This window comes from Aquarana catesbeiana, linkage group LG09 (genome assembly GCF_042186555.1).
Source record: "Aquarana catesbeiana isolate 2022-GZ linkage group LG09, ASM4218655v1, whole genome shotgun sequence".
Classification (NCBI taxonomy): Eukaryota; Metazoa; Chordata; class Amphibia; order Anura; family Ranidae; genus Aquarana; species Aquarana catesbeiana.
In genome coordinates, this window is record NC_133332.1 from 212,204,931 (window position 1) to 212,223,348 (window position 18,418).

Sequence of the window (18,418 nt, forward strand, 5' to 3'; positions counted from 1 at the left end):
CAATTAAAGTAGCGCAGTGCTAAATAGCAAAAAATGGCCTGGTCATGAAGGGGGTAAAACCTTCTGGAGCTCAAGTGGTTAAAGTAACACGGTAGCCTAGATGAAGTCATACACATGTTGAGCCACAATGCTTTGCTACCACAGCAAAAATGATAGCACTGTCACGTTTCAAAAGACAGTACCACCACCAAAGTGATTGGGGCTGCCTCACCAAGTGCTAGGCTGCAGTTGTGGTGAAGCATTCCCATTCAAAAACCCTGTTTGCCTGTCAAAAAAAAAAAAAAAAAAAAATTATAATATATATATATATATATATATATATATATATATATATATATATATATATATATATATATATATATATATATATATATATATATATATATATATATATATATATATATATAAAAAACAGACATTCAGAAGGCGGCAGTATGGCCACTCCTATAACAGTCTCTAAAAAGTCCACCGTGCATTGCTTTTCGAAAGTGCAAACAAGCCCATTATGTTGACATTAACCCGAGAGTGGTTGAATGGGCTGTCAATGCACCAGAGCAGACAAAGGTAATGCACCTGCACCTTTTTGAGTTGAGTTGCATCTTGATATAGCGCAGTCCTTTACCTAGCAGGGTCCCGACACGCTTACAAACATACTAGGGCCAATTTTTGTAGACAGGATCTGATTAACCTACCAGCATGTCTTTGGAGTGTGGGAGGAATCCGGAGTACCCGGAGGAAACCCACGCAGGCACAGGGAGAACATGCAAGCTCCAGGCAGATGGAGTCGTGGTTGGGATTTGAACCAGCGACCCTATTGCTTCTAGGTGAGAGTGCCGTCCGCTGGGCTGAATTTTGGGCTGAATTCAGACCTGAAACTGACCAAAAGACGCACAGGTCTCCTGTGCAAATTTGCACCGGAGCCACATTGAAGATATGTGAACCAGCTCCATAGAGAGCTGGTCACAATCTTCTGCTATTTCGAATTGGATCCAATTTGCAATAGTGTGAACCCGGCCTAAAGCCTCACTAGGCCATTAACAGAATTGTACCCACAATAAAAAGTACAACAGCAGATGCCAAATAAAAACATTAAAAACTACAGAAGTGTTTGCCAGTTTTGATGCAGAGGACCCAGAAGATTGCTTGATGGTGGAAATTAACGGATGTTCACTTTTCTCCTCACTACAAATCAGCTTGCTAGTGAACTTTGTAGCTACTGATGCCGTTACTTTCCTGGCTCAATAAACAAACTGATTACAATTTTACTAACTACATCTGCAGATGCATAAAGTGGTTGTAACCCCTCTCATATACCCAGTGAAGTGACTGGCCTCAGGTGATACACAGAGATGAAACAAATTGTCCTACATAGGTTTTACTTGTTTATCTGCAGTCTTCTCTTCCCTACACCCTTTCAAAAGGGCAGAAAAGTGTTAAAATCCTTCTCCATCTGTTAGTATCGCAGAAGAGGGGGCAGAGAGCTGCAGTTACACTGTGTGAGAGCTGATTGAAGGAAAGGCACACACAGCAACAGGAGCGAATTAAGGATTCAGAGCTGTGCTCTGAATAAATAAATAGTGATCTTGCACAATGTGTTAACACTCAGCCTTCAACTACAGCTGATGATAAATGCTGAAATCCCCAAAACTGGTAGAAAAATAATAATAGCAAATAGATCAATGGTTCAAGTCCCTATGTTGATATAAATTGGCGACTTCTCCAATATATATTCTCATGAAATCCAATAGAAAATATGCATCTGGTAAAAAATGTGCTCACAGAACTCTCACCTCAAATCTGTATATAAACAGCATCCAAATAATGTAGATAGCTTTTAACATTCCCCAAACTTTATTCTATAATCCTCCACTAGGGCGTCCCCATCCAGTAATGAACACAGCGTGTCCGACCCTGCTCTGTGTAATGGAGCAGCCCCAATCCTCCTTTTCTTGGGTGCCCCGCTGGTGCTCCTGGCTCCAAGAAAAGGAGGATTGGGGCTGCTCTATTACACAGAGCAGGGTCGGACATGCTGTGTATTATGAACACGATTAGGTTTTGCAGCAGTTTTTATTCACTATTAGCACTTTATATTCACTTTGATCACTATTTTTTATTATTCGTGTTTATTCTTGTTGTTGGATACTATTTTTTAGTAGCGAGAAGGCCTCTTTCACTCATTCTATGTTCTGAATAGACAAGCTCCTTGCTGAGTTCCTTTCCTGTCACAAATATATGTTCTTGGTTCATATTTCATGAGTGAGGTTTACAACCACTTTAAAACAAAAGTGCATTGTATTTTAGTGAGCACATTAATCCAGTGTTTAAAGAGGAGTTCCACCCAAAAGTGGAACTTCCGCTTTAAGGAGTCCTGACCCCCTGACATGCCACATTTAGCATGTCATTTTTTTTTGGGGGGGGGGGGAGTGGGCACCTACATTTGACAGGTACCCAGCTCCCACTGCTGCTCAGGCTGCCTAGGCAGCCCCTCCCTCCTTGCAATCTTCTGGGACACGTCACAGGTCTCAGAAGATAGCCTGGCCATTTTTAGAGAGTGGTACAGGAGTGGCCATACTGTCGCCTTCTGAATGCCTGTTTTTTTTATTTATTTTTTTGACACGTAAACAGGGTTTTGGGAATTAGATATGTGCACTGCCGACATTTTTTTGTTTCAATCTTTTTTTTTTTTTTTTTTGGTTGTTTTTCGGGTCATTGGTTCTGATCGAAATTCGTAAATTTCGAAATCCGGAAATTCAAAAATTTGTAAATTTGAAAATCCGAGATCCGGAAATTCGAAAATTCTAAATAACTATCAAATCATAGGTATTGGAATTTTCTTTCAAATGTGGCTGTTAGCGATTGTAACAAATACAAATTTATCCGAAGTTACGAATTATCCGAAATAACGAATGTCGCATCTAAACAAATGGAACAGAACAAATTAATAATTATTAATAATAAAACATTTGTATTATTATTGTTATTTATTATTATTAATTCATTATGTTTCATTAGTTTAAATACAGGATTCCTTATTTTGGAAAATCCGTTACTTCAGATAAATTCGTATTTCTTACGGTCACTAACAGCAAAATTTGAAAGGAGGAAATTTTCAAATTTTCGGAATTTCTAATTTCAGAGTTTTCTAATTTCTGGATTTTCTAATTTCAGAATTTCTAATTTTCTAATTTACGAATTTTCACATTTTCAAATTTCCGAATTTCCAGATTTTCTAAATTTCTGAATTTTTTAATTTTTTAATTTTCGGATTATTTCAATTCAAATTTTTGGATTTTCTAATTTCTTAAATTTGAAATCTTGAACAATCGCAAATTCGAAATTTGTTAAACAGGTTTTTTTTAATTCGGATATTTCCAAATTTGTCGTAATTCGTTAAAAACGAATTCGAAACAAAACTAATTGCACATGTCTAATGGGAATACTGCAAAACAACTGCAGCCTAGCACTTGGTACTAACCATGTCATTCACGTGTGGGAAATGGGATAATGGTCATCTCACAATACAGACATTGGTAAAGTGACTGAAATCACAGCAGCATGGAATGTACAATGGGTAACCCGTTATTCTAAACCGACATAGCTTGACAGAAATGCAATTTACAAAATCTTGATTATTCCTCCAGATCAATCTGCATGATATAATTGATGACAATAACAAAATTTGGTTAACTAATTAGACCAGCTGTAATAGTTTGTCCACTGTCAAATTAGGACAGTCAACCAACAACATACAGGTCATTCATATTTTAAAAATATAACAGTTACAATACCTATTGGTTAAAGTGGTTGTAAACCCCATTCATGAAATCTGACCTAGGCATATAGCTGTAGTGTTTACTTATCTCTCTCCAAAGCTCTAAGTTCTGTTTCTCTCTGGTGCTCCGTTCCTCGTTTATCAGCATAAGTCACTTCTGACAAGTTCTCTGACACATGAGATAATAGAAGCTGCAAATTTATATCAGGGAGGTAGCTTAGAGGTAGATTAGCAGAGAGCTGGTGTATTCAGACTTCAGCTCTGCATGTTCCTTTATTCCTCTGCCTAAGTTGGGGGGGGTGCCTTTTTACTCCAATCAGCTCACACACAGTGTGAGTCCAGACTCCCCACCCACTGCTGAATGAGGAAGAAAGATTTCTAACATGATCTGCACTTTTCAAAGAGTGTAGAAAAGGGAAGACAGCAGATATACAAGTAAAACTTATGTAGGAAGATTTGTTTCCATCTCTGTGTATCATCTGAGGATGTTCACTGGGTATATGTGAGGGTTTACATCCACTTTAAGGTAAATGATAATAAATGTCAGTGTGGTAATCTTGTACTGTAATTTCCATCACTTTCATTCAAACATTCTGATTGGTTGTATCTCTCTGTGACGAGAGACCGTCCAGACTGAGAGATTTATGAATATCTGTACACCCACACATCTGTCCATTCTGGGTTGAATCTTTTTTTGGGTAAAGGGATTCTCTTATCTCTAGTAGTTACATCTTAAGACAGATGAGACTATAGTTCAGTGCTCATTGTCTCTGCATATGTTGTCATGCATTTGATTGCATTTTCCAATGCAAAAAAATGCATGGGTAGGAGAAATAAAAACTGCTTTCAGTAGGATCCATTTCCACTGATGAGTTGCGTCATATTTTAAAATCTTTTGTGAAACGCATTTTATGTGCTTGGCCTGCAGTTTCTCAGACCTCAGCTAAATGGAAGTCCACAATAAGGACTTACAACATGTCTTCAAAACTCTTGCCACTATGCCTGTAGGCATTTTCAATCACTACCAAAGATGCTTTTATTGTAGACCCTAAAGAGGCCTTAGTGCGGCAGAAAAAAAAAAAGAATCACAGCTCATGGCAGCAGCAAAGTACAGTGAGGAAGCCAAACATTCTAATAGATGACAAAGCAATTCCTTTATTCCACAGAGAAAAACTCAGAAGTATTTCTTTTCAAATGTCTGAAATCCTTGAAACACTGGCTTACTTACAGGAGAGTACTAAGGCCAATTTGTAAATCGAACGCAAATAAATTTTATGATATTTAGTAATTCACAGTAGGTTTAATTGTAGCAGTTCCATTTCCTCTGCCATTGCTCATACTGTTCTAAGGCAAACTTTATTTAAAGTGGAAATTTACTTATAACAACTTCATAAAAATAATGTTCCCTAGCAAGGAACATAAATTCCATATTAATGATGCTACCACAATGAGTGTGTGCTGTAAATTGCCTACAACATTGCTCTTGTTTCTTCATGCTTAAGGCTGCCATTTTGCTGAAGCCCAGAGCCCCTGAACAGCAGTAAATCTTTAGGCTGTCAGCAGATTGGCCTCTACAAATTCGACGCAATGCCTAGAAATAGAGAGCAAATGAGCATGTGCAGAACAGGATGAGACAGTGCATTACTGGATTTTAATCAATATTCACATTATTTTTAATGTTTTACATAGTTATACCTGCAAAAAGGGCCAGCCTGAAGTGATCTAGCAGAGCTTAGGTTTCTGACTAAAGCTCCACTTTAACTTCCCCCAGACAATTTCAATTTGAATAACTAAAAACCCCTAACTGAAAAGAAAAACTTCAGTTTTGTGATCACTTTCTAATATTTTAACGTTTCTTCCTTGTAGCTATGGAATCCTGGCCTGTCCTTCTTCTGTAATTGGCAATAGCCTCTCTCAGAAGTGTACATTGAACCTTTAGTGAAATTACAGGCAGCCTGTTGCAAAGAATGTGGCATCTCTAGTAGACATGTGCACTGCCAAAAAATGTGTTAGTTTTCGTTTCATTTGTTAATTTTCTTCGTTTTTGGGTCATTCGTTATGATCGCAATTCATAAATTCGTAAATTCGTACATTCATAAATTTGTACATTCGTAAATTAGAAAATTTGTATATTTGTGAATTCCTACATTTGTAAATTAGAAAATTCGGAAATTTGTAAAATCAAAATTTGAGAATTCAAAAACCCAAAAATTCGAAAATCTGAAATAGTAACTATTAAGTTATAGGTATTGTCATTTCCTTTCAAATTTGGCTGTTCGTGAACGTAACAAATACGAATTTATCCGAAGTTACGAAGTATCCGAAATAACGAATGCTGCATCTAAACAAATGGAACGGAACAAATTGATAATAATAAAAAGTTTTTATTATTATTATTGTTATTTATTATTATGAATTCATTACGTTCCATTTGTTTGGAAACGGCATTCGTTATTTCGGATAATTCGTAACTTTGGATAAATTTGTATGTGTTACGTTCACTAACAGCCAAATTTGAAAGGAAATTACAATACCTATAATTTAATAGTAATAGTTAAGTTATTATTAATTATTAATTCAGATTTCCGAATTTCAGAATTCACGAATTCACTAATTCACTAATGTACGAATGTACAAACTTACGAACGTACAAATTTACAAATTTTCGAATATTCGAATTTACGAATATTCGTAAAAATTTGTTAAATGGGTTTTCCTGACGCACCATGGCAGCACACACAATGGGTTGTGGCTCCGCCTCCACTACCTGATAGGACTGGTTAGCTATAAGTTTTGAAGAGGAGCCCACCTCTGTATTCTCCTTTTTTTCCTCACCTAGATGATTGGACCGGTAAAAGCTGGAAACCCCCTTACCGCATCGCCCCCGCTAGGTTCAGCCTCTCCTAGTCGGAAGCCCTAGCTGTACAGTCTCTAAAAGAGCTTTATGCAGGGAAAGCCCCACTCTGGTGGTCTCAGGGGTAAAGGAAAAATTTATCAAACTTTTTTTTTACAAACCTTAAACAGGTTTTGATGATGTCTGCAGCGGCCTCCAGGTACTGTCTTTCCTTTTTCATTTTTTTTTCTTTTCCATTCTTTCATCTTCCTCCTGGCATATAGATTATTTGCTTCCTTAAACATATCTGATGACTGCGCTAGGCGTGCTGGGCGCTGTAGTCCCACAGCGTTCCCTTACTGTGTATGGGGCCGGCTCCAGGGCGCACAGGATCTGACATAGGCGTGCCACGGCCGCGCCAGATTCCAAGATGGCCCCGGACGCCACAGACGATCACTGCGCATGCGCGGGCGTGACGTCAGAGCGGCCGCGACGGCGGTCTATTTAAAAATCGGATTATTGTCATTTTAGCCTCTTTTGAGCTTCAGAAACCCCACCACAGTGCTGCCTTGCGCTCCCTTTAACTTCCTCTGACACTGGTAAGTGCTGAACGTCTTTTATTCCTTGCTACACTCTGCATCACTTATGGCAATTCCTGTTTCCAAAAAAAAAAAAAAAAAAAAAAAAAACACAACACTTTTTTTTTTGGATTGTCACTATCCCCTTTTTCTTTCAGACACGCTCTATCTCCTTTCATGGAGGCCGCTGCTCCAGCAGACCATCCACGTGCTACAAGGTAAGGGGGGACGAGTATTAGGTAAGTAGTGAAGAGGAGTAAAAGAGAGCCTTGCCACTAATGCTGTATCATTTTGACAGCTCTGGCAGATCATCAAGGTCAACGCACTCCAAACGCAGGGACCATTCACCTTCAAAACATTCCCAGTCCAGGAGAAGTAGGTCAAGAACCTCATCCCGTCACCATAGAGATGAGACCTCTTCCCGTCAACCTCACGATGACCAACGTACCCATCCTGCGGCCAATGCCTGCTGGGTTTGCGGGGCAGTAGCACTTCCCGGTAGACTAGTCTGCCAAGTCTGTTTTGAGGAAGCAGCTCGTGAAAAAGAATCGGATGCAAGGCAAGCATCCAATATAATAAGAGAATCAGTGAAAGAATCAATCATGCAAGTGGCAGCCCACGAATCCACCAGACAAGCTTCAGTGGCCTCAACTTCTTATACACCTCAGGATCTCTCTCCGGCAGCCTCTCAAACTCTGCAGAAAGAATCCCCAGAAGAAGACGAGATACTAATACCCACTTCATTTGATTTTACGCTTATAGATCCCTTTGCAAAATCGGTGAAAGAGGCTATCAGTTGGGAGGAGGAGAAGGAGGCACCACGCAAGTTGAGAAAGTATTTTCCTAACCTAAAAAAGGATCCTGAAACCTTTCCTTTTATTGAAGAGCTGGAGGAGTTAATAAAGGATGAGTGGCAGAAACCAGATAAAAAAACTGGTCTAAACAACAGGATAGCGAAACTCTACCCATTAAGGGAACCAATGGTAAATCCTCTAATTTCAGCCCCTGTAGTAGATTCCTCATTAATGCGTTTGGCCCGACATGTAACTCTCCCGATCGAGGATGCTGTAACCTTTAGGGATGTGATGGATCGAAAGATGGACCTCGACCTTAAGAAAGCCTATTCAGCAGCAGGAGGAGCATGCAGACCAGCGATCACTCTGGCAGCGGTCGGCAGAGCAATTTCCTGTTGGGCAGCCAACATTGAAAAATTGTTGTTGGAAGCGGCAGATCAGAAAAAGATCATATCAGCTATGCAAGAACTAAGTCTGGCGGGAGACTTCGTGGCTGAAGCGGCCGTTGATATCATAAGATCTTCAACAAGAGCGATGTTGGCTTCAGTAATGTCAAGGAGGGCATTGGGTCGCAGATGCAACCTCTAAATCTACCTGGTGTAGGATTCCCTACGACGGCACTAACTTATTCGGTCCTAAACTGGATACAGCGACCTCAAAGGTTACGGGAGGAAAGTCTGGCCTCATCCCTTCCGATAGAAGACCCAGACAACAAAGAAATCCTCCATTTAGGCGCCAGTTGCCAGAAAGGTACCGAGAGGCAAGATCTTACAAACCAGGGAAGGAATTCAGGCGGAATTGGCGAAACCCCCAATCGTCCTTTGTGAGGGTGCAGAAAACGAAAGTCCCCAGTTCAGGAGAACAGCAGAAGTCTTTTTGATGGTGCGCACGCCCAGCCCACGTTAGTAGGAGCGAGGCTGAGGCGATTTACTCAGACATGGGCAAATCAAATAAAAGATTCCTGGACGATTTCTACCATCCAGGAGGGTCACAGATGGTCAAACACAAGCCTCCCAAAGACCACTTCAGACCAACCAGAACACCATCTTCTCTACCAAAACGAAAAATCCTGACCAGTTATATTCAAGAACTGTCACAAAAACAAGCAATCATAGAAGTACCTTGGGAGCAGAGGGGCTTAGGATTTTACTCTCCACTTTTTCTGGTGGCAAAAAAGACGGGAGACCTGAGGCCAGTGCTAGACTTGAAAAGTCTAAACGAAACAATTTCAGTCGAATCCTTCAAGATGGAGAGTCTCCAGTCCATATTACTAGCAATAGGAACAATGGACTGGATGCTCTCGGTCGATTTGTCCGACGCCTATCTGCATATACCGGTGCATCAAACCTTCCAGAAATACCTACGCTTTGCAATAGGTCACCAGCATTATCAGTTCCAAAGCCTTCCGTTTGGGATATCTACGGCCCCCAGAACCTTTACGAAGGTCTTACTACCGATTATAGCACTCCTAAGAGAAAAAGGGCTAAGGGTGTTGCACGATATCATCCTTCTGGCCGACAGCCAACAAATTGCCATCCAACATCGAGCAATTTTAATTTCCACACTTCAACAGTTCGGCTGGGTAATAAATTGGAAAAAGAGCAGTCTAGTCCCGACGCAAAGAATGATCTTCTTAGGCGCAGAATTAGACACCAACTCCAATACGGTGGGCCTACCTCAAGAGAAGATAAGGCCATTGATTCACAAGATAAAGAACCTTTTGGCGGCAGAACATCTTTCTGCCAGAATGTGTCTGAGCATCCTGGGCTCGATGTCCTCAACCTTCCTAATGGTCCAGTGGTCCCAGTGGAACTCAAGGGTCTTTCAAAACGCTTTCCTGTCTCAATGGAACGGGTCTTCAATGAAACAGCGAATAATCATCAGCCAGGCAGTAAAAAGATCAGCTCGGTGGTGGACACGAGTCAGCAATCTGACACGCTGTCGTCCCATAGTCCCTCCATTGCCAGAAATAGTCACGACAGATGCCAGCCTCCAGGGATGGGGAGCACATTACCAACATCACGGAACGCAGGGGCGCTGGTCTTTCCGCCCGCAGGGCATAGTCTCCAATGTCCTGGAGCTCAGAGCCGCCTGGCAGGCCATTCTAACATTCGGACCATTCCTGGCAGGGAAAAGTGTCCTCTTACGTATGGACAATACGGTAGCGGTAAACTACATCCACAAACAGGGAGGTACCAGGAGCAGAACGCTCATGAAAGAAGTACGACCCATACTCGAGTAGGCTCAGGTTCACCTTGCGGACTTGAAGGCGACATATGTTCCAGGTATACAAAACCAGCTAGCGGACGACCTGAGCAGGATGTTTGTGTCAAACAACGAGTGGTCTCTCAGTCCCCAAGCTTTTGCTCTCATCACCCGCAAATGGGGAATTACCAATATAGATCTAGCGGCAACCCCAGAGAACAACAAGTGTTTCCAATTCTTAGCGAGGAATGACTATCCGACAGCAGCGGGGATCGATTGCCTTCACCACCCATGGGATTTCCACCTAGGCTATATCTTTCCTCTGATTCCCCTAATAGCCAGATTTCTGCCCAGGTTGAGGAACTCAACATCCACGGTCATAGCAGTGCTGCCCTTCTGGCCAAGGAGGCAGTGGTTCACGACCGTATTACAGGTAAACACAGAGGAACCACTTCCGCTCCCATTGAGCCTGGATCTACTCTCTCAGGGTCGATTCCTGCATCCGTCACCAGAACGTTTACACCCAACGGCATGGAGGTTGAAAGGGAAAGGCTGCTGGACAAAGGATGTTCACTCAGAGTAGTGACCACACTACAACAGGCCAGGAAAAGATCAACAAATGGCACGTACAATAGGATCTGGGAGAGATACACTGCGTTTGCCCAGCAACATTCCTGGGATCCGCTCTCTCCTTCGGTCTATCATATTTTGGAGTTCTTGCAGCTGGGCCTAGAAAAGGGCCTGGGTGCAAGCACTCTTAAAGTACAGGTCTCTGCACTGTCCGCAAAGATGGGAACTAGATGGGCACTGGACCCGCTTAGTTCAGTTCTTGAAAGCATGCATTAAAATAAGGCCACCCAGGAAACCAGTCTTTCCAACCTGGGACTTGTCCATCGTCCTAGAAGCTCTATCAAAAGAACCTTTCTTTCCCCTGGAGTCAATATCCTTATGGGACCTAACGCTCAAGCTATCGTTTCTGATCGCAATAACGTCTGCCAAAAGAGTCTCAGAAATACATGCCCTATTAAAGAACCACATCTAGTCCTTTATCTGGATAGAGTTGTCCTCAGGCCCTCAGAACAATTTATACCCAAAGTGTTGTCTTCCTTCCACTTTAACTCGGAAATCAACCTTCCGGTTTTCCGCTCTAAAGAAGATCATCCACACCCCTTGGATGTCAAGTCTACCATTGTTTCCTACCTTGAAGCTACTGAACCGTTCAGGAAGGTTGAAAACCTCTTAGTCATTCCGCATGGCCCAAGAAAAGGGCAAGCAGCTTCCCCAAGGACAATAGCGGCTTGGTTGATTAAAACCATCAAGAGGACGTACATTATACAATCACTCCCAATACCGGACGGCCTAAAAGCCCATTCGACTAGAGCAGTGGCCACCTCCTGGGCAGCGTACTGCAGAGTGTCAGCGGAAACTATTTGCAAGGCAGCAACTTGGTCTTCTAAAACCACGTTTATTTCACACTACAGAATAGATCCGGCTCAATTAACTACGGTTGAGTTCGGAAGATCAATCATTCAATCTAACTCCTCTATACCTTGTACCTGAGTAAATAAAATGCTCTAAAAGCACCCACCCGTGTAGCGAGTTATTTCCCATTGTGTGTGCTGCCATGGTGCGTCAGGAAAACGGAAAATTGTATACTTACCTTCCGTAATTTTCCTTTCCTGACGCACCCCATGGCAGCACACAAAAATCCCACCCTTCTAAGGTGAATAGTTACTGAGAATACAGATGTGGGCTCCTCTTCAAAACTTATAGCTAACCAGTCCTATCAGGTAGTGGAGGCGGAGCCACAACCCATTGTGTGTGCTGCCATGGGGTGCGTCAGGAAAGGAAAATTACGGAAGGTAAGTATACAATTTTCCGTTTTCTTTAATTCGGATATTTCCAAATTAACAAATTTGTCGAAATTCGTTAAAAAACAAATTTGGAACGAAACTAATTGTACATGTCTAATCTGTAGCATGTTTGTTAAGTTTAGTGCAGTAGTATTTTCATCTGTGGTGAAATATATAAAGGGATGTGCGGTGTGCATTGTGCTTCTTATTGCTGATCATGGGATTAAAATAATGGTAGAACCGGCCATTTTACACTCACTCTGAAATAGCTTCACTATTGCTTTAAGACTGTTACATGCTACTATTGCCTGTATCTCTCTCAATATTTACTGAAAAATTGAAGGTGAATCCAAGAAATCATGTTTTTATCAAACTTATAAAGAATTACTGTAATGATTATAATTAACTGTGTTTTTATGCTTCCAAAGCTATGCCCATTATGTGCATGTTTCATTGCATGAATGAAGGACATTCTCCTTCTGTAGGCCATCAGCAGTGAAGACCTCCTAGAGATGATGGACCCAGATATTCCCAGGTAAATCACGTAGTTATTACGTATTGTGTACCAGCGCTGGTGACTCTGTTCGCTTCAGCTTGGTCTCCAGAGATAGCAGTTTTCCCTCCCTCCTGATTAGCTGGATCTGCAGATCGTCATACTTCTCGCCTAGTTCCCGGAGCTGTTTCCTTAAAGCGTCCTTATCCTGAAGACTTTTGGTATACTGTGCATGGAATTGCTCTCGCGTTGCAATTGCCTAATATGTGGAGGGGGGGAACACGAATGAAATGAACAATAGAAAGGGCTATGTATAAAACAAAATCTCATTGTATACAAAGAAATAAAACAAATAGGTTTAGGTAAGTCTAACGGCTTTGGTTATAGGATTGCTTGAACTCTTAATTACAGGCAGACAGATGAAAACAGATTTGAAATGCATTTAGGATTTAAAAAGATTAATGGTTTTAAATACAAAAAAGGTACATACCATATTGCGTTCTAAACACACTTCGTCCATCTGTTGTAGAATGGCTTCTATTCGATCTTTGTACATCTTTGAGTCTTTCTTCAGGGCTGTACACTGCAGTTCTGAGACCTCCCTCTCCTCAAAGTACTGGGGAACAGAGAAAGGCATTTACTGTACATATGCAGGGTAAATGTAATTGCCTTTTGTGCTATCCTTTAGATTTCCATGTGTGAAGTAAGTGGTTTGCTCAAATACGGATGACCACAGGATGGTAACATATCCAATACTAGAACAGAGAAAACAATATGGTGCCTCTCAAGCTAATGTAGGCCATAATATGAAGTTACATCAGTCAGCTGTAAGGCAATGTGATGGTAAAAGCAAACGTTGAGAGTACGGAGACCATTCAGCCATTGCTGAGTCATCAACAGTAAAAACGTTGTGGTTATGGCGCGATATTGACAGCTCTAGCGATTGCCCGGTGCCTGGACACTGTAAATAATTATTCAAACTAACTTTACCCTGGGTGAATTTAGTATTATACTGTAACATTAATCTGGAATACAGGACACACTCTGATTGGATGAGGTGGAGATTGTGATGTCACTGCCTGGCCTCTCCACCACATCCAATCAAAGAATGTCTTTGATTGGATGTGGATATTAAAGAGGTCGCGGCAAAGAACACAGGACCCATCTTATCTAGCGGCTCCTGCGGGGATAGCACTAAACATTACTGAAATGTTTATGGCTGCTTTTGTATTTCTGAACTTCTATGCACCCGAGTATCTCACATGCTAGTGTACCAACATGTGGATTACATCAAGGACTGAGTACAGTGTGCCTAGGTTTATGATGGATACACACAGATGCTGGCTCCTGGGTTTCTAAAACTGGTACCATTTATCCAGGCCGGTCTTAAAGAAAAATGCATTATGTATGATGGTAACCTTCCTTCTTGTACAAAACGGCATCCCTTACATCTGCTACCGTTCATAAAAGAGGGCACAGTTGTTGGCAAGCTATCTGGTGGCTGGTAGAGTGTGGTGTGTTATTAATAAGGGCCAAAAGTGATCATATACCCATGTACCTTGTCTCGGAGGTCCTCAGCCTGCCGCAGACTCATTTTTAGCGTGTATACGGTGTTGACCATGTCCTGATACTGCTCCAAGGCCTGTCTACGCTCATCTTCCAGATTCTGGATGTACAGCCGCGTCTTCTCAGATGTTTCTCCTTTTGGCAAGTTCTGAAATATTTATGTAGATATCCTTGGTAAGGATACATTTTCAAAAGATGAAAACACCACTAACAATAGCTAAGAGGTGTCCAACAATGTCGGGAAATTCAGCTTTGAGTGAATTTTTTCTCTTTACATTATATAGAAAGAAAAGTCATAACTGACTAACAAAAAACAGTGGGACAGCAATGCCTGCCACCGACACTTATAAGGATGCAATTCCGCAGATTTGCCTAAAAGTGGAACATTACTCTTCTCCGTCAACAATATTTCTCTTTTCCAATAATTTTTATTATTTTCCAATTAAAAAAAGGAGGTATACTAAACGTAGTGGGATTGACACATAAGTACAATTGTCTCCCATGTATAGAAAGAGAGTAAGAAATAAAGAACACATCATATAAAAGGGAAGGAAAAGCAACAGCAAACCAAATTTCACAACTTGGACTGTAGGCATTGACATACAAATCAGCTTTGGTGACTTCAAACGTTAGAGCCAGCGAGTACTAAATCTGCAGGCAAACAATGTAACAGCAAGTTAATGGGACCTTACTGGTCCCACTCAATATGGGTGAAATGTTTTTTTTCCAATCCAATGTGTCAATCTGAGACAATGTAAACCTGCCCAGATGGGGCAAACGGGAATAATATCTCAGGTGGGGGGGGGGTGTCCCCTCCACTGCCCCATCCCAGTTCAATACACCGGCACTGCATAGCCTAGGACACCACATCAGAGTGGAAGGCAGCCCCTCCAGAAAATTAAGAAAAAGAAAGATAATAAAGGGGGATATAGAAGTAACCATCCATTCTCTATAATAATGACAACACTAGGAGATCCATGGAGCCCAAACCCTTTCAAAGTCAACAATATTTTTAATTCTTATGCTGCTAGCCTTAGTAAACAGAAAAAGGAAGGTATTTTATATATACTTATTTTACACATATTTTTTTTACATTTCTTCAGCTGCTTCCTGGTTTCTGGCCTAGGCTAAATTGTCATACAGTACATCCCAGGAATCTTCATGGGCATTTTTTCTTTCATCTGCAGAAGGGAAGGAGGAGTTTTCTCAGCCCGCCCACCTGCATGCCTAACTCAAGCAAAGAAAGAAAGAGAAAGGCGCGTGGCCTGGTGCATTAACCCTTGGTACAAAACCCATGTCTCATGGGATGTGAGATGGAGTAATAGGCTAACCATCAGTTTGTGCTCTTCTATCTATGGTGTTTTCTGATGTAGTGTGCTGTGATGAGTAAGGACTATTGCAACAACGAAGAAGGACTATTCCCCCAAGGCTATACCATCCATCCAGTCCACTATTTATAAACAAACATACAGACCAGACTCAGTTCCATAAGGCTCGGAGGAAGAGGAAAAATCTTTGAAACACATTAGCTGATTACTCCATCTCACCATCCCATGAGACATAGATTTTGTTTTATGACCTCTTAGAAGAATTATGTGATGTTATTCAAGTTACTAAATGTGAGCATTCCACCTACTTTGGTTTTTTAATGAAACTTTTAACCAAGGATAATGCACCAGGCCACACGCCTTTCTCTTTCTTTCTTTGCTTTAGTTCTTTGAACTCCCACAAGTTGGCTGAGGCAGCGGGGTGTGCAATATCCATCCAGTAAGCACCTTATGGAAGTACAACACATTTGTATCTAGGCCCTCCGCATAGCGCAGGAGAGATTTTTCAGTTGATGCCTGAGCCAAGGGCAGAAGGATTCCAGGAACTAAATGCTGCATGAATTATCTGCTCTTGCTCAAGATGGCCGCAGCTAGAAATGCTAGGAGGGTGTTTTTTAAAGTGATTATCGAAAAATAAAGCATGGATAGGGACTTTGCTTTGAATATTAAGCATGCATTGTAGTTCTCAGATGCTCTAAAGCGGAATTCATTTCAACGAAAATCTTTCAATAAAAGTATATGTTCATTTAACATATTTTAATGCATGTTATGCACCTATTAAAGCCTCAATTGTGTAAACATCCAAGAACCCTGAGACTACTGCTGGGCACTGCCATCTTGGATGTGATGTCAGCAACCCAGCAGACTCAAGCTCTATACTAATTCCCTTTGCTCCTCCCCCAACAACCACACAAAAGTTTATGCAGGGAGGTGAGGGGCAGAGAAGCTGGGCCAGCACCGAGAGTAATTAGACACTCCCAGAAGAGGAGAGGACTATGATGCTAGGGTATTGATTATTATGGAAAAGAAAACACTGCAAATAAGCATTTAAAATACTTGACTTTATTTTTCTGTAATTTTTAAGATGGTGGCAGGGTCTTTTTTAATGTGTGAGGCACTATAAAAGTGTTCTTGGTTGCAAACATGGACAGTATTGATGGCTCTCTGGAAAGCCAATTGCAAAATTGTTCTTTTCCAAAGAAAAGTTTCAAAGTGTTGTACTGGCCCTCTGATTTAACCTGGGAAGAGTGTGCCCATGCTTTGGGATGGAGGGTCAGCAAGCCCAGATTGCGGTTAATAGTTTGCCGACCCCCATCCCAGAGCATCAGAGTGCATGGAGACGGTGCCAGCAGTGGAGGAAGCAGGCGGCACCTGCGGTATTCCTGTGTGTTAGCTGCACTGAGCCTTAGACTATTATATCCTGAAGGTTTGGTGCACTTTCTGAAAGTGCACCAAAATTACTAAATGCAGGAGTTTTGGTGCGCTTTTATTTCTAAAAGCGCACCAAAACTCCTGCATTCAGGGCAGTGGCGGAATTATAGGGGTCGCTGAGATCGCCATGCCGACCGGGCCCCTTGCTGCAGGGGGCCCTTGAGGGGCCCCCCCTACTCTTCGATAGGAGGAGCGGCTGAGACAAGCTCCCCGATCGTCAGGCAAACTGTAATTGGCGGCACTGAGCAAGGAGCTTGTCACATTAACCTAAAGTGAAAGCACAGTGCTGTGCTCTTTGTCTCCCCTTATAGTGCAGTACCCGGCAGGAAGAGTTGAGTTAAAGGTCTGCCGTTTTTTATAAAAGATTATCTATCTACTGTATGTGTGTTTATGTGTGTGTGCATGTATGTGTGTGTATGCATGCATGTGTGTGCGCATATGTATGTATGTGAGTGTGCATGTATGTGTATGTGCACGTGTTTATCAGTAGCAGTGAGTCCATAAGGGCGCACGGGCGCTGCCCCCTCTCTACAGCCACACCCTCTATGACCAATGGATAGATTCATGCATAGCATGAATCTATCCATGGCCATCGCTGCCACCCCCATATTTACGTGTCCGGCCCCTCTTCGGGTGCCAGGCGCCTGAATTACAGTGACGGGGTGTTTTTGAAGCACCTGATTAAAGCCATAAGCTCCAATAGGCTTCAAAATAGGTGAACTGCGAGTGCCATGCTTGACGCTCACAGTCCACCCAGGTATGTTAGAAAATCGTATTTAATATTCACTTTCCTAACACTGAACTGCCTTTCCGTCAATCAGGTGTGCGGGTCTTTTACCCGTCACCTGATTGGCTGAAACGATAGGCGCGGCTATTGGATGCCTATCAGGAGGAGAGGACGAGAGATGACGACGGCAGGAGACGCATGGAGGACCCCGCTCGTGGCCATCACGCGCTGCCCCACCGAGACAGGGTAAGTGCCAGGCAGTGTTAGGGGGTGCAGACGGCAAATGGGTGGGGGGGATTAACAGTGGCGGCATTCGATGGCACACTGGCAGCATTTAATGGGCACACTGGCAGCATTTGATGGGCACACTGGCGGCATTTGATGGGCCCAGTGGCAGACTTCGATGGGCCCAGTGGCAGACTTCGATGGGCCCAGTGGCAGACTTTGATGGGCCCAGTGGCAGACTTCGATGGGCACAGTGGCAGCATTTAATGGGCACACTGGTGGCATTTGATGGCACAGTGGCAGAGTGATGGGCACAGTGGCTGTGTTTGATGGGTACAGTGGCAGAGTTTGATGGGCACAGTGGCATTTGATGGCACAGTGGCAGACTTCGATGGGCACTGTGGCAGCGTTTGATGGGCACAATGGCAGCGTTTGATGGGCACAGTGGCAGAGTGTGATGGGCACAGTGGTGGAATTTGATGGCACAGTGGTGGAATTTGATGGCACAGTGGCAGCGTTTGATGGGCACAGTGGCAGCGTTTGATGGGCACAGTGGCAGCGTTTGATGGGCACACTGGCGGCATTTGATGGCACAGTGGCAGAGTGATGGCCA

At 42.4% G+C, this 18,418-nt stretch overlaps 1 protein-coding gene across 2 annotated transcripts in view; it reads right to left on the reverse strand.

Moving 5' to 3' along the window:
- CARD9 (caspase recruitment domain family member 9) overlaps positions 1-18,418 on the reverse strand; it is a 79,708-nt gene that overhangs the window by 14,448 nt on the left and 46,842 nt on the right. For both annotated transcript variants that reach the window (XM_073599657.1, XM_073599656.1), the window contains exons 7-9: positions 14,087-14,242; positions 13,019-13,144; positions 12,602-12,787 (exon numbers count right to left, since the gene is read on the reverse strand). In XM_073599657.1, the coding sequence (XP_073455758.1) occupies positions 12,602-12,787; positions 13,019-13,144; positions 14,087-14,242 (468 nt within the window). The remainder of the gene's footprint in view (positions 1-12,601; positions 12,788-13,018; positions 13,145-14,086; positions 14,243-18,418) is intronic.